The following is a 26,086-nucleotide window of genomic DNA, read 5'->3' on the forward strand; positions in this document are numbered from 1 at the left end:
GTCAGTATTCAGACACCTTTACTCAGTACTTTGTTGAAGCACCTTTGGCAGCGATTACAGCATTGAGTCTTCTTGGGTATGACACTATAATCATGGCACACCTGTATTTAGGGAGTTTCTCCCATTATTCTCTGCAGATCCTCTCAAGCTCTGTCAGGTTTTCTGAAAACTCCAAGCGAGCTGTCATGTGCCTTTTACTGAGGAGTGGCATCCGTCTGGCCACTCTACCATAAAGGCCTGATTGGTGGAGTGCTGCAGAGATGGTTGCCCTTCTGGAAGGTTCTCCCATCTCCACAGAGGAACTCTGGAGCTCTGTCAGAGTGACCATCGGGTTCTTGGTCACCAAGGCCCTTCTCCTCTAATTGCACAGTTTGGCCGAGCGGCCAGCTCAAGGAAGAGTCTTGGTGGTTCCAAACTTCTTCCATTTAAGAATGATGGAGGCCACTGTGTTCTTGGGGACCTTCAATGCTGCAGAAATGTTTTGGTACCCTTCCCCAGATCTCTGCCTCGACACTATTGTGTCTCGGAGTTCTACGAACAATTCCTTCGACATCATGGCTTGGTTTTTGTTCTGACGTGCACTGTCAACTGTGGGACCTTATATAGACAGGTGTGTACCTTTCCAAATCATGTCCAATCAATTGAATTTACTACAGGTGGACTCCAATTAAGTTATAGAAACATCTCAAGGATGGTCAATGGAAACAGGATGTACCTGAGCTCGATTTCAAGTCTCATAGCAAATGGTCTGAAAACTTAATGTAAATAAGGCATTTCATTTTTTTATTTTTTTTTATACATTTGCAAAAATGTATAAAAAAACTGTTTTAGTTTTGTCATTATGGGGTATTGTGTGTAAATTGATCAGGACAATTTTTTATTTTAATCAATTTTAGAATAAGGCTGTAATGTAACAAAATGTGGAAAAAGTCGGGGGGTCTGAATAGTTTCTGAATGCGTTGTATGTGTTGTGACTGTTGATAGAGTGTTTCTGTACACGAGGCAGCAGGGTGTGTTTGCTCTGTTCCAACATCTTGGCTGAGGAGATTCTTGTATTAATAGAGGAACCTTACTAAATAAAGTAACAATATTGCATCTATATTTCTCCCACAGGTTTGTCCCTTTACCCTAACCCCTGTACCCTAGCCCCTAACCCCTGTACCCTAGCCCCTAACCCCTGTACCCTAGCCCCTAACCCCTGTACCCTAGCCCCTAACCCCTGTACCCTAGCCCCCAACCCCTGTACCCTAACCCCTGTACCCCAGCCTCTAACCCCTTTACCCTAGCCCCTAACCCTTGTACCCTAGCCCCTAACCCCTGTACCCTAGCCCCTAACCCCTGTACCCTAACCCCTGTACCCTAGCCTCTAACCCCTTTACCCTAGCCCCTTCACCCTAGCCCCTTTACCCTAGCCCCTTTATCCTACCCCCTTTACCCTAGCCCCGACCCTATCATGGCCCACAGATCCCAGAGTTCGGACTTCGGGGACAACCCCCTGGACCCTAACTTCCTGCCCCCCCACTACAGAGAAGAATACCGTCTCGCCATTGATGCTCTGGTGGAGACAGACCTACAGGTATAGTAGGAGTGTTCGTGTGTGTGTGTGTGTGTGTGTGTGTGTGTGTGTGTGTGTGTGTGTGTGTGTGTGTGTGTGTGTGTGTGTGTGTGTGTGTGTGTGTGTGTGTGTGTGTGTGTGTGTGTGTGTGTGTGTCTGTGTGTGTGTGTGATTGAGTGTCTGAAATTGTGTCTCAAATCTGTCTCAAATTGAGTGTCTGATAAATCAGTGTTTGTGTGTGTAATGACTCTTTGTGTGTGTGTGATAGCTCAATGTGTGTGCGATAACTCAATGTGTGTAATAACTCTGTGTGTGTAATAATAACTCAGTGTGTAATAATAACTCAGTGTGTGTGTGTGATAACTCAGTGTGCGTGTGTAATAACTCTGTGTGTGTGTGTGTAATAACTCAGTGTGTGTAATAACTCAGTGTGTGTGTGTAATAACTCAGTGTGTGTAATAACTCAGTGTGCGTGTGTAATAACGCTGTGTGTGTAATAATAACTCAGTGTGTGTAATAATAACTCAGTGTGTAATAATAACCCTGTGTGTGTGTAATAACTCTGTGTGTGTGTGTAATAACTCAGTGTGTGTAATAATAACCCAGTATGTGTAATAACTCAGTGTGTGTAATAACTCAGTGTGTGTAATAACTCAGTGTGTGTAATAATAACCCAATGCGTGTGTAATAACTCAGTGTGTGTAATAATAACGCAGTGTGTGTAATAATAACTCAGTGTGTGTGTAATAACTCAGTGTGTGTAATAATAACACAGTGTGTAATAACCCAGTGTGTGTGTAATAACTCAGTGTGTGTAATAACTCAGCGTGTGTAATAACTCAGTGTGTGTGTAATAACTCAGTGTGTGTAATAACCCAGTGTGTGTTTAATAACTCTGTGTGTGTGTAATAACTCAGTGTGTGTGTAATAACTCAGTGTGTGTAATCACTCAGTGTGTGTGTATTAACTAGGTGTGTGTGTAATAACTCAGTGTGTGTGTAATATCTCAATGTGTGTGTAATAACTCAGTGTGTGTGTAATATCTCAGTGTGTGTGTGTAATAACTCAGTGTGTGTAATAACCCGGTGTGTGTAATAATAACCCAGTGTGTGTGTAATAACTCAGTGTGTGGAATAATAACCCAGTGTGTGTGTGTGTAATAACCCAGTGTGTGGAATAATAACTCAGTGTGTGGAATAATAACTCAGTGTGTGTGTAATAACTCAGTGTGTGTAATAATAACTCAGTGTGTGTAATAATAACTCAGTGTGTGTAATAACCCAGTATGTGTAATAACTCGGTGTGTGTAATAACTCAGTGTGTGTAATAATAACCCAGTGTGTGTGTAATAACCCGGTGTGTGTGTAATAACTCAGTGTGTGTGTAATAACTCAGTGTGTGTGTAATAACTCAGTGTGTATAATAACTCAGTGTGTGTGTAATAACTCTGTGTGTGTGTAATAACTCAGCGTGTGTGTAATAACTCAGCGTGTGTGTAATAACTCAGTGTGTGTAATAACTCAGTGTGTGTGTAATAACTCAGTGTGTGTGTAATTACTCAGTGTGTGTAATAACTCAGTGTGTGTGTAATATCTCAATGTGTGTGTAATAACTCGGTGTGTGTAATAATAACCCAGTGTGTGTGTAATAACTCAGTGTGTGTAATAATAACCCAGTGTGTGTGTAATAATAACCCAGTGTGTGTGTAATAACTCAGTGTGTGTGTAATATCTCAGTGTGTGTGTAATAATTCAGTGTGTGTAATAACCCGGTGTGTGTAATAATAACCCGGTGTGTGTAATAATAACCCAGTGTGTGTGTAATAACTTAGTGTGTGTAATAACTCAGTGTGTGTGTAATAACTCAGTGTTTGTGTAATTACTCAGTGTGTGTAATAACTCAGTGTGTGTGTAATAACTCAGTGTGTGTAATAATAACCCAGTGTGTGTGTAATAACCCGGTGTGTGTGTAATAACTCAGTGTGTGTGTAATAACTCAGTGTGTGTGTAATAACTCAGTGTGTGTAATAACTCAGTGTGTGTGTAATAACTCTGTGTGTGTGTAATAACTCAGCGTGTGTGTAATAACTCAGCGTGTGTGTAATAACTCAGTGTGTGTGTAATAACTCAGTGTGTGTGTAATTACTCAGTATGTGTAATAACTCAGTGTGTGTAATAACTCAGTGTGTGTAATAACTCAGTGTGTGTAATAATAACCCAATGCGTGTGTAATAACTCAGTGTGTGTAATAATAACGCAGTGTGTGTAATAATAACTCAGTGTGTGTGTAATAACTCAGTGTGTGTAATAATAACACAGTGTGTAATAACCCAGTGTGTGTGTAATAACTCAGTGTGTGTAATAACTCAGCGTGTGTAATAACTCAGTGTGTGTGTAATAGCTCAGTGTGTGTAATAACCCAGTGTGTGTTTAATAACTCTGTGTGTGTGTAATAACTCAGTGTGTGTGTAATAACTCAGTGTGTGTGTGTAATAACTCAGTGTGTGTAATCACTCAGTGTGTGTGTATTAACTAGGTGTGTGTGTAATAACTCAGTGTGTGTGTAATATCTCAATGTGTGTGTAATAACTCAGTGTGTGTGTAATATCTCAGTGTGTGTGTGTGTAATAACTCAGTGTGTGTAATAACCCGGTGTGTGTAATAATAACCCAGTGTGTGTGTAATAACTCGGTGTGTGGAATAATAACCCAGTGTGTGTGTGTAATAACTCAGTGTGTGGAATAATAACTCAGTGTGTGTAATAATAACTCAGTGTGTGTGTAATAACTCAGTGTGTGTAATAATAACTCAGTGTGTGTAATAATAACTCAGTGTGTGTAATAACCCAGTATGTGTAATAACTCGGTGTGTGTAATAACTCAGTGTGTGTAATAATAACCAAGTGTGTGTGTAATAACCCGGTGTGTGTGTAATAACTCAGTGTGTGTGTAATAACTCGGTGTGTGTGTAATAACTCAGTGTGTGTGTAATATCTCAATGTGTGTGTAATAACTCAGTGTGTGTGTAATATCTCAGTGTGTGTGTGTAATAACTCAGTGTGTGTAATAACCCGGTGTGTGTAATAATAACCCAGTGTGTGTGTAATAACTCAGTGTGTGGAATAATAACCCAGTGTGTGTGTGTAATAACTCAGTGTGTGGAATAATAACTCAGTGTGTGTAATAATAACTCAGTGTGTGTGTAATAACTCAGTGTGTGTAATAATAACTCAGTGTGTGTAATAATAACTCAGTGTGTGTAATAACCCAGTATGTGTAATAACTCGGTGTGTGTAATAACTCAGTGTGTGTAATAATAACCCAGTGTGTGTGTAATAACCCGGTGTGTGTGTAATAACTCAGTGTGTGTGTAATAACTCAGTGTGTGTGTAATAACTCAGTGTGTGTAATAACTCAGTGTGTGTGTAATAACTCTGTGTGTGTGTAATAACTCAGCGTGTGTGTAATAACTCAGCGTGTGTGTAATAACTCAGTGTGTGTAATAACTCAGTGTGTGTGTAATAACTCAGTGTGTGTGTAATTACTCAGTGTGTGTAATAACTCAATGTGTGTGTAATAACTCGGTGTGTGTAATAATAACCCAGTGTGTGTGTAATAACTCAGTGTGTGTAATAATAACCCAGTGTGTGTGTAATAATAACCCAGTGTGTGTGTAATAACTCAGTGTGTGTGTAATATCTCAGTGTGTGTGTAATAATTCAGTGTGTGTAATAACCCGGTGTGTGTAATAATAACCCGGTGTGTGTAATAATAACCCAGTGTGTGTGTAATAACTTAGTGTGTGTAATAACTCAGTGTGTGTGTAATAACTCAGTGTTTGTGTAATTACTCTGTGTGTGTAATAACTCAGTGTGTGTGTAATAACTCAGTGTGTGTAATAATAACCCAGTGTGTGTGTAATAACCCGGTGTGTGTGTAATAACTCAGTGTGTGTGTAATAACTCAGTGTGTGTGTAATAACTCAGTGTGTGTGTAATAACTCTGTGTGTGTGTAATAACTCAGCGTGTGTGTAATAACTCAGCGTGTGTGTAATAACTCAGTGTGTGTAATAACTCAGTGTGTGTGTAATAACTCAGTGTGTGTGTAATTACTCAGTATGTGTAATAACTCAGTGTGTGTAATAACTCAGTGTGTGTAATAACTCAGTGTGTGTAATAATAACCCAATGCGTGTGTAATAACTCAGTGTGTGTAATAATAACGCAGTGTGTGTAATAATAACTCAGTGTGTGTGTAATAACTCAGTGTGTGTAATAATAACACAGTGTGTAATAACCCAGTGTGTGTGTAATAACTCAGTGTGTGTAATAACTCAGCGTGTGTAATAACTCAGTGTGTGTGTAATAGCTCAGTGTGTGTAATAACCCAGTGTGTGTTTAATAACTCTGTGTGTGTGTAATAACTCAGTGTGTGTGTAATAACTCAGTGTGTGTGTGTAATAACTCAGTGTGTGTAATCACTCAGTGTGTGTGTATTAACTAGGTGTGTGTGTAATAACTCAGTGTGTGTGTAATATCTCAATGTGTGTGTAATAACTCAGTGTGTGTGTAATATCTCAGTGTGTGTGTGTGTAATAACTCAGTGTGTGTAATAACCCGGTGTGTGTAATAATAACCCAGTGTGTGTGTAATAACTCGGTGTGTGGAATAATAACCCAGTGTGTGTGTGTAATAACTCAGTGTGTGGAATAATAACTCAGTGTGTGTAATAATAACTCAGTGTGTGTGTAATAACTCAGTGTGTGTAATAATAACTCAGTGTGTGTAATAATAACTCAGTGTGTGTAATAACCCAGTATGTGTAATAACTCGGTGTGTGTAATAACTCAGTGTGTGTAATAATAACCAAGTGTGTGTGTAATAACCCGGTGTGTGTGTAATAACTCAGTGTGTGTGTAATAACTCGGTGTGTGTGTAATAACTCAGTGTGTGTAATAACTCAGTGTGTGTGTAATAACTCTGTGTGTGTGTAATAACTCAGCGTGTGTGTAATAACTCAGCGTGTGTGTAATAACTCAGTGTGTGTAATAACTCAGTGTGTGTGTAATAACTCAGTGTGTGTGTAATTACTCAGTGTGTGTAATAACTCAGTGTGTGTGTAATATCTCAATGTGTGTGTAATAACTCGGTGTGTGTAATAATAACCCAGTGTGTGTGTAATAACTCAGTGTGTGTAATAATAACCCAGTGTGTGTGTAATAATAACCCAGTGTGTGTGTAATAACTCAGTGTGTGTGTAATATCTCAGTGTGTGTGTAATAATTCAGTGTGTGTAATAACCCGGTGTGTGTAATAATAACCCGGTGTGTGTAATAATAACCCAGTGTGTGTGTAATAACTTAGTGTGTGTAATAACTCAGTGTGTGTGTAATAACTCAGTGTTTGTGTAATTACTCAGTGTGTGTAATAACTCAGTGTGTGTGTAATAACTCAGTGTGTGTGTAATAACTCAGTGTGTGTGTAATTACTCAGTGTGTGTAATAACTCAGTGTGTGTGTAATATCTCAATGTGTGTGTAATAACTCAGTGTGTGTGTAATATCTCAGTGTGTGTGTAATAACTCAGTGTGTGTAATACCCCGGTGTGTGTAATAATAACCCAGTGTGTGTGTAATAATAACCCGGTGTGTGTAATAATAACCCAGTGTGTGTGTAATAACTCAGTGTGTGTAATAATAACCCGGTGTGTGTAATAATAACCCAGTGCGTGTGTAATAACTCAGTGTGTGTAATAACTCAGTGTGTGTGTAATAACTCAGTGTTTGTGTAATTACTCAGTGTGTGTAATAACTCAGTGTGTGTGTAATAACTCAGTGTGTGTGTAATTACTCAGTGTGTGTAATAACTCTGTGTGTGTGTAATATCTCAATGTGTGTGTAATAACTCAGTGTGTGTGTAATATCTCAGTGTGTGTGTAATAACTCAGTGTGTGTAATAACCCGGTGTGTGTAATAATAACCCAGTGTGTGTGTAATAACTCAGTGTGTGTAATAATAACCCAGTGTGTGTGTAATAATAACCCAGTGTGTGTGTAATAACTCAGTGTGTGTAATAATAACCCAGTGTGTGTGTAATAATAACCCAGTGTGTGTAATAATAACCCAGTGTGTGTGTAATAATAACTCAGTGTGTGTAATATCTCAATGTGTGTGTAATATCTCAGTGTGTGTGTAATAACTCAGTGTGTATAATAACCCGGTGTGTGTAATAATAACCCAGTGTGTGTGTAATAACGCAGTGTGTGTAATAATAACCCAGTGTGTGTGTAATAACTCAGTGTGTGTAATAACTCAGTGTGTGTGTAATAACTCAGTGTTTGTGTAATTACTCAGTGTGTGTAATAACTCAGTGTGTGTGTGTAATAACTCAGTGTGTGTAATAACTCAGTGTGTGTGTAATAATAACCCAGTGTGTAGTGTGTGTAATAATAACCCGGTGTGTGTAATAATAACCCAGTGTGTGTGTAATAACTCAGTGTGTGTGTAATAACTCAGTGTGTGTGTAATTACTCAGTGTGTGTAATAACTCAGTGTGTGTAATAACTCAGTGTGTGTGTAATAATAACCCAGTGTGTGTGTAATAACCCAGTGTGTGTAATAACTCAGTGTGTGTAATAATAACCCAGTGTGTGTAATAACCCATTGTGTGTGTGTAATAACCCATTGTGTGTGTGTAATAATAACCCAGTGTGTGTGTAATAACCCAGTGTGTGTGTAATAACCCGGTGCGTGTGTGATAATAACCCAGTGTGTGTGTGTAATAACTCAGTGTGTGTAATAATAACCCAGTGAGTGTGTGTAATAATGACCCAGTGTGTGTGTAATAACCCAGTGTGTGTGTAATAACCCAGCGTGTGTGTAATAATAACCCAGTGTGTGTGTAATAACTCAGTGTGTGTAATAATAACCCAGTGTGTGTGTAATAGCCCAGTGTGTGTGTAATAACCCAGTGTGTGTGTGATAATAACCCAGTGTGTGTGTAATAACCCAGTGTGTGTGTAATAATAACCCAGTGTGTGTGTAATAACCCATTGTGTGTGTGTAATAATAACCCAGTATGTGTGTAATAACCCGGTGCGTGTGTGATAATAACCCAGTGTGTGTGTGTAATAACTCAGTGTGTGTAATAATAACCCAGTGTGTGTATAATAACCCAGTGTGTGTGTAATAACCCAGTGTGTGTAATAACCCAGTGTGTGTGTAATACCCCAGTGTGTGTGTAATAATAACCCAGTGTGTGTGTGTGTAATAATAACCCAGTGTGTGTGTAATAATAACCCAGTGTGTGTGTAATAATAACCCAGTGTGTGTGTAATAATAACCCAGTGTGTGTAATAATAACCCAGTGTGTGTGTAATAATAACCCAGTGTGTGTGTAATAATAACCCAGTGTGTGTAATAATAACCCAGTGTGTGTGCAATAACCCAGTGTGTGTGTAATAACCCATTGTGTGTGTGTAATAATAACCCAGTGTGTGTGTAATAACCCAGTGTGTGTGTAATAACCCGGTGCGTGTGTGATAATAACCCGATGTGTGTGTGTAATAACTCTGTGTGTGTAATAATAACCCAGTGAGTGTGTGTAATAATGACCCAGTGTGTGTGTAATAACCCAGTGTGTGTGTAATAACCCAGCGTGTGTGTAATAATAACCCAGTGTGTGTGTAATAGCCCAGTGTGTGTGTAATAACCCAGTGTGTGTGTGATAATAACCCAGTGTGTGTGTAATAACCCGGTGCGTGTGTGATAATAACCCAGTGTGTGTGTGTAATAACTCAGTGTGTGTAATAACCCAGTGTGTGTAATAACCCAGTGTGTGTAATAACCCAGTGTGTGTGTAATAACCCAGTGTGTGTGTAATAATAACCCAGTGTGTGTGTGTAATAATAACCCAGTGTGTGTGTAATAATAACCCAGTGTGTGTGTAATAATAACCCAGTGTGTGTAATAATAACCCAGTGTGTGTGTAATAATAACCCAGTGTGTGTGTAATAATAACCCAGTGTGTGTGTAATAACCCAGTGTGTGTGTAATAACCCATTGTGTGTGTGTAATAATAACCCAGTGTGTGTGTAATAGCCCAGTGTGTGTGTAATAACCCGGTGCGTGTGTGATAATAACCCAATGTGTGTGTGTAATAACTCTGTGTGTGTAATAATAACCCAGTGAGTGTGTGTAATAATGACCCAGTGTGTGTGTAATAACCCAGTGTGTGTGTAATAACCCGGTGCGTGTGTGATAATAACCCAATGTGTGTGTGTAATAACTCTGTGTGTGTAATAATAACCCAGTGAGTGTGTGTAATAATGACCCAGTGTGTGTGTAATAACCCAGTGTGTGTGTAATAACCCAGCGTGTGTGTAATAATAACCCAATGTGTGTGTAATAGCCCAGTGTGTGTGTAATAACCCAGTGTGTGTGTGATAATAACCCAGTGTGTGTGTAATAACCCGGTGCGTGTGTGATAATAACCCAGTGTGTGTGTGTAATAACTCAGTGTGTGTAATAATAACCCAGTGTGTGTGTAATAACCCAGTGTGTGTGTAATAACCCAGTGTGTGTAATAACCCAGTGTGTGTAATAACCCAGTGTGTGTGTAATAACCCAGTGTGTGTGTAATAATAACCCAGTGTGTGTGTGTAATAATAACCCAGTGTGTGTGTAATAATAACCCAGTGTGTGTGTAATAATAACCCAGTGTGTGTGTAATAATAACCCAGTGTGTGTAATAATAACCCAGTGTGTGTGTAATAATAACCCAGTGTGTGTGTAATAATAACCCAGTGTGTGTGTGTAATAATAACCCAGTGTGTGTGTAATAACCCAGTGTGTGTGTAATAACCCATTGTGTGTGTGTAATAATAACCCAGTGTGTGTGTAATAGCCCAGTGTGTGTGTAATAACCCGGTGCGTGTGTGATAATAACCCAATGTGTGTGTGTAATAACTCTGTGTGTGTAATAATAACCCAGTGAGTGTGTGTAATAATGACCCAGTGTGTGTGTAATAACCCAGTGTGTGTGTAATAACCCAGCGTGTGTGTAATAATAACCCAGTGTGTGTGTAATAACTCAGTGTGTGTAATAATAACCCAGTGTGTGTGTAATAGCCCAGTGTGTGTGTAATAACCCAGTGTGTGTGTGATAATAACCCAGTGTGTGTGTAATAACCCAGTGTGTGTGTAATAATAACCCAGTGTGTGTAATAATAACCCAGTGTGTGTGTAATAATAACCCGGTGCGTGTGTGTAATAATAACCCAGTGTGTGTGTAATAATAACCCAGTGTGTGTGTAATAATAACCCAGTGTGTGTGTGTAATAATAACCCAGTGTGTGTGTAATAATAACCCAGTGTGTGTGTAATAACCCAGTGTGTGTGTAATAACCCAGTGTGTGTGTAGTGTGTGTAATAACCTGGTGTGTGTAATAATAACCCAGTGTGTGTGTGTGTAATAACTCAGTGTGTGTAATAATAACCCAGTGTGTGTGTAATAACTCAGTCTGTGTTCTCTCCAGGGTTACTATGAGTTCCTTCAGAAAGCAGACGTGGTGGACTTCCTTTGTCAACCGGAGATGGAACACATCAAGACCACCGTCCAGACACCCAGCCAGGCCTCCAACGTACCAGAGCTGTCTTACCATGAGGTACTGCTTATTATGATCATACTGTTATTGATATGAGAAGGTCTTCTGAAAGACTGATACTGTTATTGATATGAGAAGGTCTTCTGAAAGACTGATACTGTTATTGAAATGAGAAGGTCTTCTGAAAGCCTGAGCTACGTGAAGATGTCCTAGTATAATGGAGTCTCACCTCATTCCTGACAGAGTCTGACAATTAATTATTCATTCATTTATGTCACTAAAATAGAGGCATTGTATAATATCGTATATATATATATATATATATACACATATACATATATGATGCTAACCACTCGATGCTTTTAAGTGTCAAGGTAGGGTTACAGTGTACAGTTTCCATGTGCAGAATGCTGTAATGTGTGTTACTTAATCTAGCTTTACATAATATATCCATATTTACCTGTTGTCATTGTGTAAATATAGTTCACTAACAGCTCATGTTTTCCCCAGGCAGACGCAGACGGCTCGTCTGACACCTACTGGCCGTTGCACTCTGACACGGCGGCCCCGGGGTTGGACCTGGGCTGGCCCCTCCAGGCACACAGCTTCATCGGCCCCACAGAGGTCACGACCCTGGTCAACCCCAGCGACCCCGACATGCCCAGCATCAAGGAGCAGGCCAGGAGGCTCATCAAGAACGCACAACATGTAAGAGAAGAGCTGTACACACTCACACACAGACACACACACACTCACTCACTCATGCACACTCACACGCACACACACACACACTCACACACTCACACACACTAAGCTGTTCAGGCGTATACACAAAGCTGTTCAGGTCTATGTGGTGTAAAGTGGAAGTGTGTGTTCCAGCAGTCAGTATACCCTCATCCCTGTAATGAGACGGTCAGTATACCCTCATCCCTGTAATGAGACAGTCAGTATACCCTCATCCCTGTAATGAGACAGTCAGTATACCCTCATCCCTGTAATGAGACAGTCAGTATACCCTCATCCCTGTAATGAGACGGTCAGTATACCCTCATCCCTGTAATGAGACGGTCAGTATACCCTCATCCCTGTAATGAGACAGTCAGTATACCCTCATCCCTGTAATGAGACAGTCAGTATACCCTCATCCCTGTAATGAGACAGTCAGTATACCCTCATCCCTGTAATGAGACAGTCAGTATACCCTCATCCCTGTAATGAGACGGTCAGTATACCCTCATCCCTGTAATGAGACAGTCAGTACACCTTCATCCCTGTAATGAGACAGTCAGTACACCCTCATCCCTGTAATGAGACAGTCAGTACACCCTCGTCCCTGTAATGAGACAGTTAGTATACCCTCATCCCTGTAATAAGACCGTCAGTACACCCTCATCCCTGTATTGAGACAGTCAGTATACCCTCATCCCTGTAATGAGACAGTCAGTATACCCTCATCCCGATAGCATTCCCTCGGAATATCTGTTCTGTTCTTATCAGGGCTTATCTCAGTCACTATCTCTCAGACAGAGATCCAGTGTTGCATATAGAGCTATGATAGTGATTATCTGTCAAGTAGAACTATGGACGGTGTTGTCATAAAGTCAGTCAGCCAGTCAGTCAGCCAGTCTGTCAGTAAATCAGCCAGTCAGTCAGTCAGTCAGTCTGCCAGTCAGTCAGTCAGCCAGCCAGTCAGCAAGTCAGTCAGTAAATCAGCCAGCCAGTCAGCCAGTCAGTCAGCCAGTCTGTCAGTAAATCAGCCTGTCAGTCAGTCAGTCAGTCAGTCTGCCAGTCAGTCAGTAAATCAGCCAGTCTGTCAGTAAATCATCCAGTCAGTCAGTCAGTCAGTCTGCCAGTCAGTCAGCCAGCCAGTCAGCAAGTCAGTCAGTAAATCAGCCAGTCAGTCAGTCAGTCTGCCAGTCAGTCAGTCAGTCAGCCAGCCAGTCAGCCAGTCAGTCTGCCCCAGCTCTGCTGTGCTCCTCCACGCCCTGTCCCTGAAGATGAATGACTTGCACTCAGCTCAACCTCCTATAGAAAACAATTATGTTTCAGTGTGTGTGTGTGTGTGTGTGTGTGTGTGTGTGTGTGTGTGTGTGTGTGTGTGTGTGTGTGTGTGTCTAAATGTCAAAAGTGGCCAAGCCTGTTAGTCTGACCACGTCTCTCTCACTGTCCTCCCTTCTATCTGTGAGTGTGAGCTAGTGTACAAGACGGTGTGACTCCATACGGTATTATAAAGGACAGGCATAAGTTGCTTTTAAATGGTATCACACTTTCTGTATTTTTCCTATACAACGTTGCTAAATAAACCTAGACCTAATGCAGTGGAGGCTGGTGAGGGGAGGACGGCTCGTAGTAATGGCTGGAAGGGAGAAAATGAAATGGCATCAAACACCTGGAAACCATGGAAACCAAGTGTTTGATGTATTTGATACCATTCCACTAATTCCACTCCAGCCGTTACCACGAGCCTATCCTCCCCAATTAATGTGCCACCAACCTCCTGTGACCTCTGTTTTTAATTGGCTAATGTGATATTTCCATGTCTCTGATTGGGCTTTGCTAGGTGATTGCCGTGGTGATGGACATGTTTACAGATGTGGATCTGTTTGCTGATTTGCTGGATGCCACGGCGCGTCACGTCCCCGTCTACATCCTATTGGACGAACAGAACGCCCATCACTTCGTCTCCATGGTGACTAACTGCAAGATCAACCTAGACCTTGTCCATGTGAGTCTCAATGTTTCCCCTAGTTGAACTATTTCAGGCAGGGTGACTCACGTTTCCCCATAGAATCCCATGTTCCTGAAGACATTCTGGGTGTGCAGGAATGGCAGTAGTTAAAATGGTTTGATAAACTCTGCCTACAGTCTTAAAGACAGAATGTCAGTGTTTTTGTGTTGACTGGCAAACAGGCCACTGCCTCATAGCGGTAATGTAATATATATTTTACCTACTGTGCTACGACATGACGTCTGACTGAGTGGGACAAGACCTGAGCCTGGTTACATAAATGTCAACAGAGCGGCTAAACTGGTTGGATTACGCTTAGAACCCACTACAGAACAACACCATTTATTAAAGACATTAAACCTTTGTGACTCTGAATAACTTTTGTGTGTGTGTGTGTGTGTGTGTGTGTATGTGTGTGTGTGTGTATGTGTGTGTGTGTATGTGTGCTCGTGTGTATGTGTTCGTGTGTGTGTGTGCGTGTGTGTGTTTGTGTGTGTGTATGTGTGCTCGTGTGTGTGTTCGTGTGTGTGTGCGTGTGTGTGTGTTTGCTCGTGTGTGTGTGTGTGTGTGTGTGTGCTCGTGTGTGTGTGTGTGTGTATGTGTGCTCGTGTGTATGTGTTCGTGTGTGGTTCGTGTGTGTGTGCGTGTGTGTGCTCGTGTGTGTGTGTGTGTGTGTGTGTGTGTGCACAGATGATGCGTGTGCGGACTGTGGCGGGGATGACGTATTTCTGTCGGACAGGGAAGTCATTTAAAGGACAGGTGAAAGACCGCTTCCTATTGGCTGACTGCAGGGCCGTGCTCAGCGGAAACTACAGGTGAGCATAGAAATATAGAACCCATATCAGATACCTCTTTAGTGTAGAAGCTAACGTGTCATTTCCTGTTTCCTGTAGTTTCATGTGGTCCTATGAGAAGCTGCATCGCTGCATCGCTCATCTCTTCCTGGGAGAACTAGTCACCACCTTTGACGAGGAGTTCCGCATCCTGTTCGCCCAATCACAGCCTCTCACCGTAGACCACGCCCTAGTGCCCGTCTCCTCTGACAGCAGCAGCAGCAGCAGTTACTACGGCAACCAGTTCGGCATGAAGGGGCCCCTTCGACACCCTCTGGGTTTTCAACGACACACCCCGGAACTTACGGGCTACCCCTTCGGAGGAGGAGGAGAAACTGAGCGTTCTGCATTCCGTAGGGATGACCTGTTCCGACATGCCATAGAATCCGGAGGAGGACTGAATCTTGGGACGTTTGCAGCGTCGCAGCAGTTCAGGATACAGCAGTCCTTCCTGGAGCAGGGTCGCTCCATGGTCTCCAGGTGGGATGGTGCACATAGATGTATTATTTAAAAAACAGATTTATTGTAGGAGTCAGGTCGCAGAGAGCAGAGGGTTCAATAATAGACTATTTATTTTCTCCGGCACAAAAAACGGTCACGCCAAACACAGGGCGCAGAAACACTGACCCTCCCAAACACACAGGGCGCAGAAACACTGACCCGCCCAAGCACAGGGCGCAGAAACACTGACCCGCCCAAACACAGGGCGCAGAAACACTGACCCGCCCAAACACAGGGCACAGAAACACTGACCCGCCCAAACACAGGGCACAGAAACACTGACCCGCCCAAACACAGGGCGCAGAAACACTGACCCTCCCAAACACAGGGCGCAGAAACACTGACCCGCCCAAACACAGGGCGCAGAAACACTGACCCTCCCAAACACAGGGCACAGAAACACTGACCCGCCCAAACACAGGGCACAGAAACACTGACCCGCCCAAACACAGGGCACAGAAACACTGACCCGCCAAACACAGGGCACAGAAACACTGACCCGCCCAAACACAGGGCGCAGAAACACTGACCCTCCCAAACACAGAGGGCACAGAAACACTGACCCGCCCAAGCACAGAGGGCACAGAAACACTGACCCGCCCAAACACACAGGGCAAAACGATCCGGAGAGAAAATACATCCAACACCGACAGTGAACACCAAATAATCCCTTACAAACCCCAGCGGACCAAACAGGCTGACAGACCAGAAATCAAGAAACACTAAAGAAACAGGTGCAACTAATAAGACTAAACCAACAGACAAGGGAAATGGGATCGGTGGCGGCTAGTAGGCCGGTGACGACGACCACCGAGCGCCGCCCGAACAGGCAGGGGAGCCACCCTCGGCGGGAGTCGTGACATTTAATGTAGAACTAGATTTAATGTAGAACTAGATTTAATGTAGAACTCGATTTAATGTAGAACTCGATTTAATGTAGAACTAGATTTAATGTAGAACTCAATTTAATGTAGAACTAGATTTAATGTAGAACTCGATTTAATGTAGAACTCGATTTAATGTAGAACTCGATTTAATGTAGAACTCGATTTAATGTAGAACTAGATTTAATGTAGAACTAAATTTAATGTAGAACTAGATTTAATGTAGAACTCAATTTAATGTAGAACTAGATTTAATGTAGAACTCGATTTAATGTAGAACTCGATTTAATGTAGAACTAGATTTAATGTAGAACTAAATTTAATGTAGAACTAGATTTAATGTAGAACTCGATTTAATGTAGAACTAGATTTAATGTAGAACTTGATTTAATGTAGAACTAGATTTAATGTAGAACTCTCTATCACATGAAGGTTACGTCTGCAATGTCATGCTATTCCCTATCCCCTATTCCCTATCCCCTATCCCCTATTCCCTATCCCCTATCCCCTATTCCCTATCCCCTATCCCCTATTCCCTATATTTCACTGTGAATTGAAAAGTCAATCATAAAAGTCTACTTGCACCATCTTCACATTTTGATGCCTTAAAAATTAAATCTAAAAATGTATTCAATGTTATATTTTTCTGCAGATCTACACAACCTACTCTACATTTTCAAAGTGAATGAAAATTATAGAAAATGTTTCTAATTGAATATTAAAAAGCTAAGATTTCTTGATTACTTATGTCTTCACACCCAGAGTTCATACTTGGGAAGATTTAATTTAATCCAATGTAAAATGTTATTTTAAAGAGGTAAAATATGAAAACTGTGCCAGGGGTGTGTAGACTTTCACTAGCGACTGTAACTTAGTATATTAAAGTGTATGTTTGTACTGTTCCCGTATCAAAGTGTTTGTATGTGTTACCGGTGGTCCCAGGCAGATGGAGATAAGTGCCAGTGACTATAAGGGCCAAAGCAACGCAGAGGGAACCCAGGAGAGCTACTCCTCGTCCAGACAATACATGAAGCACAGAGTCATCAACAACCAGGAGGAGACAGAGCAGCACTACCACCACAGGTACTTGTTAGTTCCTTAGTTAGTTTGTTAGTTTGATAGTTAGTTCCTTAGTTAGTTTGATAGTTAGTTCATTAGTTGGTTTGTTAGTTTGATAGTTAGTTCCTTAGTTAGTTTGATAGTTAGTTCATTAGTTGGTTTGTTAGTTTGATAGTTAGCTCATTAGTTAGTTCATTAGTTAGTTTGTTAGTTTGATATTTAGTTCATTAGTTAGTTTGATAGTTTGATAGTTAGTTCATTAGTTAGTTTGTTAGTTTGATAGTTAGTTTGATAGTTAGTTCATTAGTTAGTTTGTTAGTTTGATAGTTAGTTCATTAGTTAGTTTGTTAGTTTGATAGTTAGTTCATTAGTTAGTTTGTTTGTTTGATAGTTAGTTCATTAGTTAGTTTGATAGTTAGTTCCTTAGTTAGTTTGTTAGTTTGATAATTAGTTCCTTAGTTAGTTCATTAGTTAGTTTGTTAGTTTGATAGTTAGTTCATTAGTTAGTTTGTTAGTTTGATAGTTAGTTCCTTAGTTAGTTTGTTAGTTTGATAGTTAGTTCCTTAGTTAGTTTGTTAGTTTGATAGTTAGTTCATTAGTTAGTTTGTTAGTTTGATAGTTAGTTCAGTAGTTAGTTTGTTAGTTTGATAGTTAGTTCATTAGTTAGTTTGTTAGTTTGATAGTTAGTTCATTAGTTAGTTTGATAGTTTGATAGTTAGTTCATTAGTTAGTTTGTTAGTTTGATAGTTAGTTCATTAGTTAGTTTGTTAGTTTGAAAGTTAGTTCATTAGTTCATTTGATAGTTCCTTAGTTAGTTTGTTAGTTTGATAGTTAGTTCCTTAGTTAGTTTGTTAGTTTGATAGTTAGTTTGTTAGTTTGATAGTTAGTTCCTTAGTTAGTTTGATAGTTAGTTCCTTAGTTAGTTTGATAGTTAGTTCCTTAGTTAGTTTGTTAGTTTGATAGTTAGTTCCTTAGTTAGTTTGATAGTTAGTTCATTAGTTGGTTTGTTAGTTTGATAGTTAGCTCATTAGTTAGTTTGTTAGTTCGATAGTTAGTTCCTTAGTTAGTTTGATAGTTAGTTCATTAGTTAGTTTGTTAGTTTGATAGTTAGTTCATTAGTTAGTTTGTTAGTTTGATAGTTAGTTCATTAGTTAGTTTGTTCGTTTGATAGTTAGTTCATTAGTTAGTTTGATAGTTAGTTCCTTAGTTTGTTAGTTTGATAATTAGTTCCTTAGTTAGTTTGTTAGTTTGATAGTTAGTTCATTAGTTAGTTTGTTCGTTTGATAGTTAGTTCAGTAGTTAGTTTGTTAGTTTGATAGTTAGTTCATTAGTTAGTTTGTTAGTTTGATAGTTAGTTCATTAGTTAGTTTGCTAGTTTGATAGTTAGTTCATTAGTTAGTTTTTTAGTTTGATAGTTAGTTCATTAGTTAGTTTGTTAGTTTGATATTTAGTTCATTAGTTAGTTTGTTAGTTTGAAAGTTAGTTCATTAGTTCATTTGATAGTTCCTTAGTTAGTTTGTTAGTTTGATAGTTAGTTCCTTAGTTAGTTTGATAGTTAGTTCCTTAGTTAGTTTGATAGTTAGTTCCTTAGTTAGTTTGTTAGTTTGATAGTTAGTTCCTTAGTTAGTTTGATAGTTAGTTCATTAGTTGGTTTGTTAGTTTGATAGTTAGCTCATTAGTTAGTTTGTTAGTTTGATAGTTAGTTCCTTAGTTAGTTTGATAGTTAGTTCATTAGTTAGTTTGTTAGTTTGATAGTTAGTTCCTTAGTTAGTTCATTAGTTTGTTTGTTAGTTTGATAGTTAGTTCATTAGTTAGTTTGTTAGTTTGATAGTTAGTTCATTAGTTAGTTTGTTCGTTTGATAGTTAGTTCATTAGTTAGTTTGATAGTTAGTTCCTTAGTTAGTTTGATAATTAGTTCCTTAGTTAGTTCATTAGTTATTTGTTAGTTTGATAGTTAGTTCATTAGTTAGTTTGTTAGTTTGATAGTTAGTTCAGTAGTTAGTTTGTTAGTTTGATAGTTAGTTCATTAGTTAGTTTGTTAGTTTGATAGTTAGTTCATTAGTTAGTTTGCTAGTTTGATAGTTAGTTCATTAGTTAGTTTGTTAGTTTGATAGTTAGTTCATTAGTTAGTTTTTTAGTTTGATATTTAGTTCGTTAGTTTGTTAGTTTGAAAGTTAGTTCATTAGTTCATTTGATAGTTCCTTAGTTAGTTTGTTAGTTTGATAGTTAGTTCCTTAGTTAGTTTGTTAGTTTGATTGTTAGTTCCTTAGTTAGTTTGATAGTTAGTTCATTAGTTAGTTTGATAGTTAGTTCCTTAGTTAGTTTTAGTTTGATAGTTAGTTCATTAGTTAGTTTGATAGTTAGTTCATTAGTTAGTTTGTTAGTTTGATAGTTAGTTAATTAGTTAGTTTGTTAGTTTGATAGTTAGTTCATTAGTTTGTTAGTTCCTTAGTTAGTTTGTTAGTTTGATAGTTAGTTCATTAGTTAGTTTGTTAGTTTGATAGTTAGTTAATTAGTTTGTTTGTTAGTTTGATAGTTAGTTCATTAGTTAGTTTGATAGTTAGTTCGTTAGTTAGTTCACTAGTTGGTTAGTTTGTTTATGTTGTCTTTGTCAGTTGGAATAAATATTGTGATCAAATCAGGCAAAACTCTGGCCCTATTTATAATCTGTCACATGTAAATCATGATATAATCTTTAATAAAATAATCTGATATGTAAAGCATGTTATAATCTTTAATAAAATAATCTGACATGTAAAGCATGTTGGGTTATGATGATGATGATTTATGACTATTTCTATATTCCAGGGAGCAGAGCCAGTCCAGCCACTACTACCAGGGTGGTGAGGGACCTGGGTTAATGCCGGGGCTGGGCTCAGGGCTGGGCTCAGGGCTGGGCTCAGGGCTAGGCTCAGGGCTGGGAGGCCATGGGTCAGGCCATGGACACTACGACAGGCTGAGGAACAGACCAGCGCTGGACCAGTACTCTGACTCAGGCTACCCTCATGAGGAACCTCCTGGTCCAGAGGACTACGGCAGAGACTACCTCTCCTCTCAGGACCTGAAACACAACCCGGGACCACCACCGGCAGGGGGGAGGTATGTGGTCTGGAGGGTCCACTGGACTGAGGAATGATAACTAATGTATTTTCACTGTTGAATGCTCCCACTACAGTTATTTTATGAAGCGTTTAGTGACACACACACAGAGTTTAGGTCAAAATGTTGTCTCAACCATATCAGAAGAAATGTGGCTAAACTAAAGTAACCCCCTCTCACCTCTCCAGGTACGGAGGTGGCAGTGACCACAAGAGGCCGACGGTGGGCCAGCCCTACGTCTGCCAGTCCTCCCCCACCCATCCCAACCCCCCAGAGAAGCAGCTGTTCCCAGTCCCAGCAGTGGCAGACCAGGACCCCAAAGCCAGACAGGGCCTCCGCAGCTGGAGGATCAACTCCTACCTCAGCACCTACGAAGACACAGGAGAGGAGGGGCTGCCACAACCTCTGGGCCCTGATGCTTTCCAAGACCCAGAGTCTGAGGGGAACCCATACGCCAGTGAGGGGTCTGTATCCCGCTTTGAAGCGAGAGAGCCTCCGAATGTCCCCTCCAAGCCTAGACCGGATATCCGACCACCACGGTACGGCAAGCCCTTCCTGCCCGAGAGCAGGACCATAGAGCGGGAGAGAGCGAGAGAGAAAGACCGAGAGAGGGAGGTTGGGGTGGATGTGGAGATGCCATCGTCGAGGGAGGCTTCGGGAGAGGTCGTGCTCTCCAAACACGAGTCGTTCCGGACACGGATCAACCCGATGCTCCAGAGAAGCTCCCGGCTGCGCTCCTCCCTCATCTTCTCCTCCTCCAAGACGGAGACCCACCTGGGAGGCCTGGGCATGAAGGTCTTTATTACCTTCCAGATCATCTCTGATGGGTTTTATTTAATTTGGATTTGGATTTTTTGTTTATTTTTGTTGCACATTGTATCGCTACCTTGCATAAAATGTATGTGCCATGCAAATAAAGCTTGATTTGATTTGCTGCAGGTGGCCAATGAGGAGGATGAGGAATCCGACATGCTACACACCACCTCCATCGTCCAACAGATCCTGGAGAAGAGATTTTCCCGGGAACCCTTCGAGTGGCGGAAGAAGGCAGAGGAGAACGAGAGAGAGAAGAAGAAGAAAGACGAAGAGAAAGAGGTTGTGTTGAAAGAGGAGGCTATGCCCCCCATAGTCGCCCCAGTATCGATAGAGCCCACCCAGCCGTTGAACATGAATGACCCTGCCAATAGACTGCAGTACTTCAAGGAGCTGGCTGCTAAGAGAAACGCATCCAAAGAGGCCGCGATGAAAGGACCACTTCAGAAGACACCAGACCTCTCAAACACTACTTCTTCCACCACCTCCTCCTCCATCACCACCTCTTCCCCCTCCTCCTCCTCTACCACCACCTCCTCCTTCTCCATCACCACCTCTTCCCCCTCCTCCTCCTCCTCTACCACCACCTCTTCCCCCACCACCTCCTCCTCCACCACCACCTCTTCCCCCACCCCCTCCTCCTCCTCTACCACCAACACCTCCTCCTCCACCACCACCTCTTCCCCCACCACCTCCTCCTCCACCACCACTTCGTCCACCACCACTTCGTCAACCACCACCACTTCCTCCACCCCCAACCCTTCCCCCACCACCATCTCAGCCCCCAAAGTCCCCTCTTTCTCTGTGATTGCTCCAGAGCCTGCCCCGATGAAACCACAAGTCTCAGCCACACTAGAGCGAACACGCAAACTGTCCATCACCTCAAGATTCAAAACCTTTGAGCCTTCTACCACAGTCCAGAGGAAAGAGAGCAGCTCGGAGTCACAGAGGAAAGACAGCAGCTCGGAGTCACAGAGGAAAGACAGCAGCTCAGAGTCACAGAGGAAAGACAGCAGCTCAGAGTCACAGAGGAAAGACAGCAGCTCAGAGTCACAGAGGAAAGACAAGGAGCCCAGTAAGATTCTGAAGCCTTTCTCTTCTCTGAAGCCGTTCAAGAGCTCCCACCCTCGCCGCGTCTCCTGCGATGAGGAAACGCTAACAACAGATGCCACGGACGCGGAGAAGAGCGAGCTGAAGAAATCTCGCTCCCAAAGCTTGTCCAGTATGTCTCGCGCTGAGTCCAAGGAGGGAAAGAACCTGGGCTCCAGCACCTCCCTCAACACCCTGGGAGGGGAAGGCAAGGTCGACACCAAGCCCCTGGACTTCCTGAAGAAGCAGACCCAGAAACTCAAAGGTATGTTGTACTGTCTGTCTGTCTGTCTGTCTGGTCTGGTCTGGTCTGTCTGTCTGTCTGTCTGTCTGTCTGTCTGGTCTGTCTGGTCTGTCTGGTCTGTCTGTCTGTCTGTCTGTCTGTCTGTCTGTCTGTCTGGTCTGGTCTGTCTGTCTGTCTGTCTGTCTGCCTGTCATCCTTTATTTTTTAATTGCTGTGCTAATGATCTATAAAACAAATTCCCTTCAGAGCAATTAAGATTTGAATTTATTAATGAGTAAATTTGTTCATTCGTTCATTCTTTAATACAAAGGCTTCCTGGGACCCAAGGACAAGAAGAGCTCCGGGGGTGTGACATCGGCGTCCAGCGGAGACAACAAGACGATGAGAACTGTGGTGGAGAGCTCCGAGGAGTCTGGGGCCGCAGCTTCACGCCTAGGCTCCTCGTCTACTGCCGACGCTAAAGCCACAGACTACGTGACTTCCTCAGACAATCACAAAATGACAGGTCCGTCTCGATACCAGACCTCCAGCGGCTCGGTTCTGTTCAGTAGCAACCTGAGAGATGACACCAAGGTCATCCTGGAACAGATTTCTGCCAATAGCCAGAAGAACCGTCTGGAGAGAGGAGGAGGAGGAGAGGAGGCCGGAGGGGAGAAGGAGGTAGACATGGCAGGAGAGAAAGGAGGGTTGGAGAGGAATCCGTTGCTTGGGAGGAACCGCTTCCTAAGGCCCCAGGGCAACCCTCAGGAGAGAGACAGCCTTCTGAAGAGGATGGAGAGCATGAGGAAGGAGAAGAAGGTCTACAGCCGTTTTGAGGTACTCTACTGTAGTAGACAGGAGGTCTGAATGAAGGAAGAGGAGAGGGGGGGAGAGGGAGGCTATATGGAGTGTAGAGAGGTGTAAGGAGTTGAGTTGAGGAGTTGATGTTGCTATTGAAAGATGTTACACAAAATTATTTGTATTGTTTTACAGATAGTTTGATAAGGATAAGGGGGAGGATGAGAGAGGGGGGTGGAGTGGGGTGAGGAAGCGAAAGGGGGAGGATGAGAGAGGGGGGTGGAGGGGGGGGAGGATAAGAGAGGGGGGTGGAGTGGGGTGAGGAAGAGAAAGGGGGAGGATGAGAGAGGGGGGTGGAGGGGGGGAGGATAAGAGAGGGGGGTGGAGTGGGGTGAGGAAGAGAAAGGGGGAGGATGAGAGAGGGGGGTGGAGGGGGGGGAGGATAAGAGAGGGGGGTGGAGTGGGGTGAGGAAGAGAAAGGGGGAGGATGAGAGAGGGGGGTGGAGTGGGGTGAGGAAGAGAAAGGGGGAGGATGAGAGAGGGGGGTGGAGGGGGGGAGGAAGGGAAAGGGGGAGGATGAGAGAGGGGGGTGGAGGGGGGGGAGGATAAGAGAGGGGGGTGGAGTGGGGTGAGGAAGAGAAAGGGGGAGGATGAGAGAGGGGGGTGGAGGGGGGGGAGGAAGGGAAAGGGGGAGGATGAGAGAGGGGGGTGGAGGGGGGGAGGAAGGGAAAGGGGGAGGATGAGAGAGGGGGGTGGAGGGGGGGGAGGATAAGAGAGGGGGGTGGAGGGGGGGAGGATAAGAGAGGGGGGTGGAGTGGGGTGAGGAAGAGAAAGGGGGAGGATGAGAGAGGGGGGTGGAGGGGGATGAGGAAGGGGGGTGGAGGGGGATGACGAAGGGAAAGGGGGTGTGAGGGGGATGAGAGAGGGGTGGATAGAAAATGAGGAGGGGAAAGGAGGAGGATGAGAGGGGTGGAAGGGGATGAGGAAGGGAATGGGGGATAATGAGAGAGAGGGGTGGATGGGGATGAGGAAGGGAAAGGGGGTGAGAGTGGGGGTGGATGGGGATGAGGAAGGGAAAGGGGGTGAGAGAGGGAGTCAAATTGTATTCCACTCACTGTTGTTCCTGTTGTTCTGCAGATGGGGAATAACCTGGGATAACTAAAGATGGCTGAGGAAGCTATTGACTGGAAGCTTAGTGTGCGAGGAGGGCTCCCAAACACACACACCATTCCCAGTTCACCAACAGATGTGGCAAACGCATCATCAGAACCCCCGAAAGAGAGAGAGAACACAAAACACAACAACAGTAGATAGCTTTGTCATCAGACTGCAGTCTTCCTGGATACAGTCAGACACAGTTCTAAATCTTTTAAAAAACGGACTACAAAAAACACAAGTTGAAACTGTACCCATATGTGTGCCAAAGCTGGTCTTCTCTGGTTGGTTATGTTGCCTTATATGGATTCTATGGGACAACTCTTCACTAATTCACTGCAACCCTTCATCAAACACCTGGAGTGAGAGAGAGAGAGAGTGTGTTCATGTTTTACTGCAGGAAAGCAACTGAAAACATGCCCAGCCATAAACCATGCCTGTACAGACCTGCAAACTCCCAGTGTGTGTGTGTGTGTGTAAACTGGTAATGCTGAAAGTATGTCTGTGGGTTTACACAGCGCCACGTCACTCACCAAACTCAGCACTATTATTAACCCGTCTCTGAAGTAGACAGAGGAGAGAGAGGGAGAGAGAGAGAGAGAGAGAGAGAGAGGGAGAGAGAGAGAGAGAAGGAGATAGAGAGAGAGAGAAGGAGAGAGAGAGAAGGAGAGAGAGGGAGGGAGAGAGAGAGAGGGTGAGAGAGAGGGTGAGAGAGAGAGAGAGATAGATAGAGAGAGAGATAGAGAGAGAGAGATAGATAGACAGAGAGAGAGAGAGAGATAGAGAGGGGGGGGAGAGAGACAGAGAGAGAGGGAGAGAGGGGGGGGAGAGGGAAAGAGAGACAGAGAGGGAGAGAGAGAGGGAGACAGAGAGAGAGGGTGAGAGAGAGGGAGAGAGAGGGAGACAGAGGGAGAGAGGAAAAATACAGATTGAAGGAGCTGGAACAAGACAGACCGACAGTCAGTAAGAAAGAGAGAGAGGTCTTTACAAAAAGTATTTTATTAATTAATCAGCAGTACTTTAGATGACAAGTTGACATCAATACTGTTTTGTTTCAGCCCTGTGTGAATACAGGTTCCTTGAAAACATGCATCCTTCAGTTCCTTTACTTCCTGGTCTGACCTTAGAGAGTTGGATTGGGTCTGACCTTAGAGAGTTGGATTGGGTCTGACCTTAGAGAGCTGGATTGGGTCTGACCTTAGAGGGTTGGATTGGGTCTGACCTTAGAGGGTTGGATTGGGTCTGACCTTGGAGAGTTGGATTGGCTCTGGCCTTGGAGAGTTGGATTGCGTCTGGCCTTGGAGAGTTGGATTAGGTCTGGCCTTGGAGAGTTGGATTGGGTATGGCCTTAGAAAGTTTGATTGGGTCTGGCCTTAGAGGGTTGGATTGGGTCTGGCCTTAGAGAGTTGGATTGGGTCTGGCCTTAGAGAGTTGGATTGGGTCTGGCCTTAGAGAGTTGGATTGGGTCTGAGTGATATTTCCACCACAAAATCTTCACCTATCCAGTGTAGTTAGGTCAGACATCACTTTGAGGAAGGATGGTAAAGAAGGTAGGTAGGAAGGAAGGAAGGAAGGAAGGAAGGAAGGAAGGAAGGAAGGAAGGAAGTATCTAAAATGTTGGAGCAGAGCTGTATCTTATATAAGAGCATTCAAACTGACACGCCTTAAGACTCTGTCTGTCTGTCTGTCTGTCTGTCTGTCTGTCTGTCTGTCTGTCTGTCTGTCTGTCTGTCTGTCTGTCTGTCTGTC

The 26,086-nt window shown here is 42.7% G+C and overlaps 1 protein-coding gene across 1 annotated transcript; it reads left to right on the forward strand.

Moving 5' to 3' along the window:
- The first annotated feature begins 1,331 nt into the window (after positions 1-1,331).
- On the forward strand, positions 1,332-25,022 carry LOC110489372 (protein FAM83H). Its single transcript, XM_036971832.1, has 13 exons — positions 1,332-1,576; positions 11,087-11,215; positions 11,666-11,863; positions 13,716-13,880; positions 14,574-14,698; positions 14,777-15,196; positions 17,044-17,184; positions 19,969-20,259; positions 20,448-21,054; positions 21,199-21,660; positions 21,757-22,426; positions 22,716-23,221; positions 24,320-25,022. The coding sequence occupies exons 1-13, from the start codon at positions 1,454-1,456 to the stop codon at positions 24,338-24,340; spliced, it is 3,858 nt and encodes a 1,285-aa protein (XP_036827727.1). The 5' UTR covers positions 1,332-1,453; the 3' UTR covers positions 24,341-25,022.
- The last annotated feature ends 1,064 nt before the right edge of the window (positions 25,023-26,086 follow it).

The sequence above is a fragment of the Oncorhynchus mykiss genome, chromosome 32, assembly GCF_013265735.2.
Source record: "Oncorhynchus mykiss isolate Arlee chromosome 32, USDA_OmykA_1.1, whole genome shotgun sequence".
Classification (NCBI taxonomy): Eukaryota; Metazoa; Chordata; class Actinopteri; order Salmoniformes; family Salmonidae; genus Oncorhynchus; species Oncorhynchus mykiss.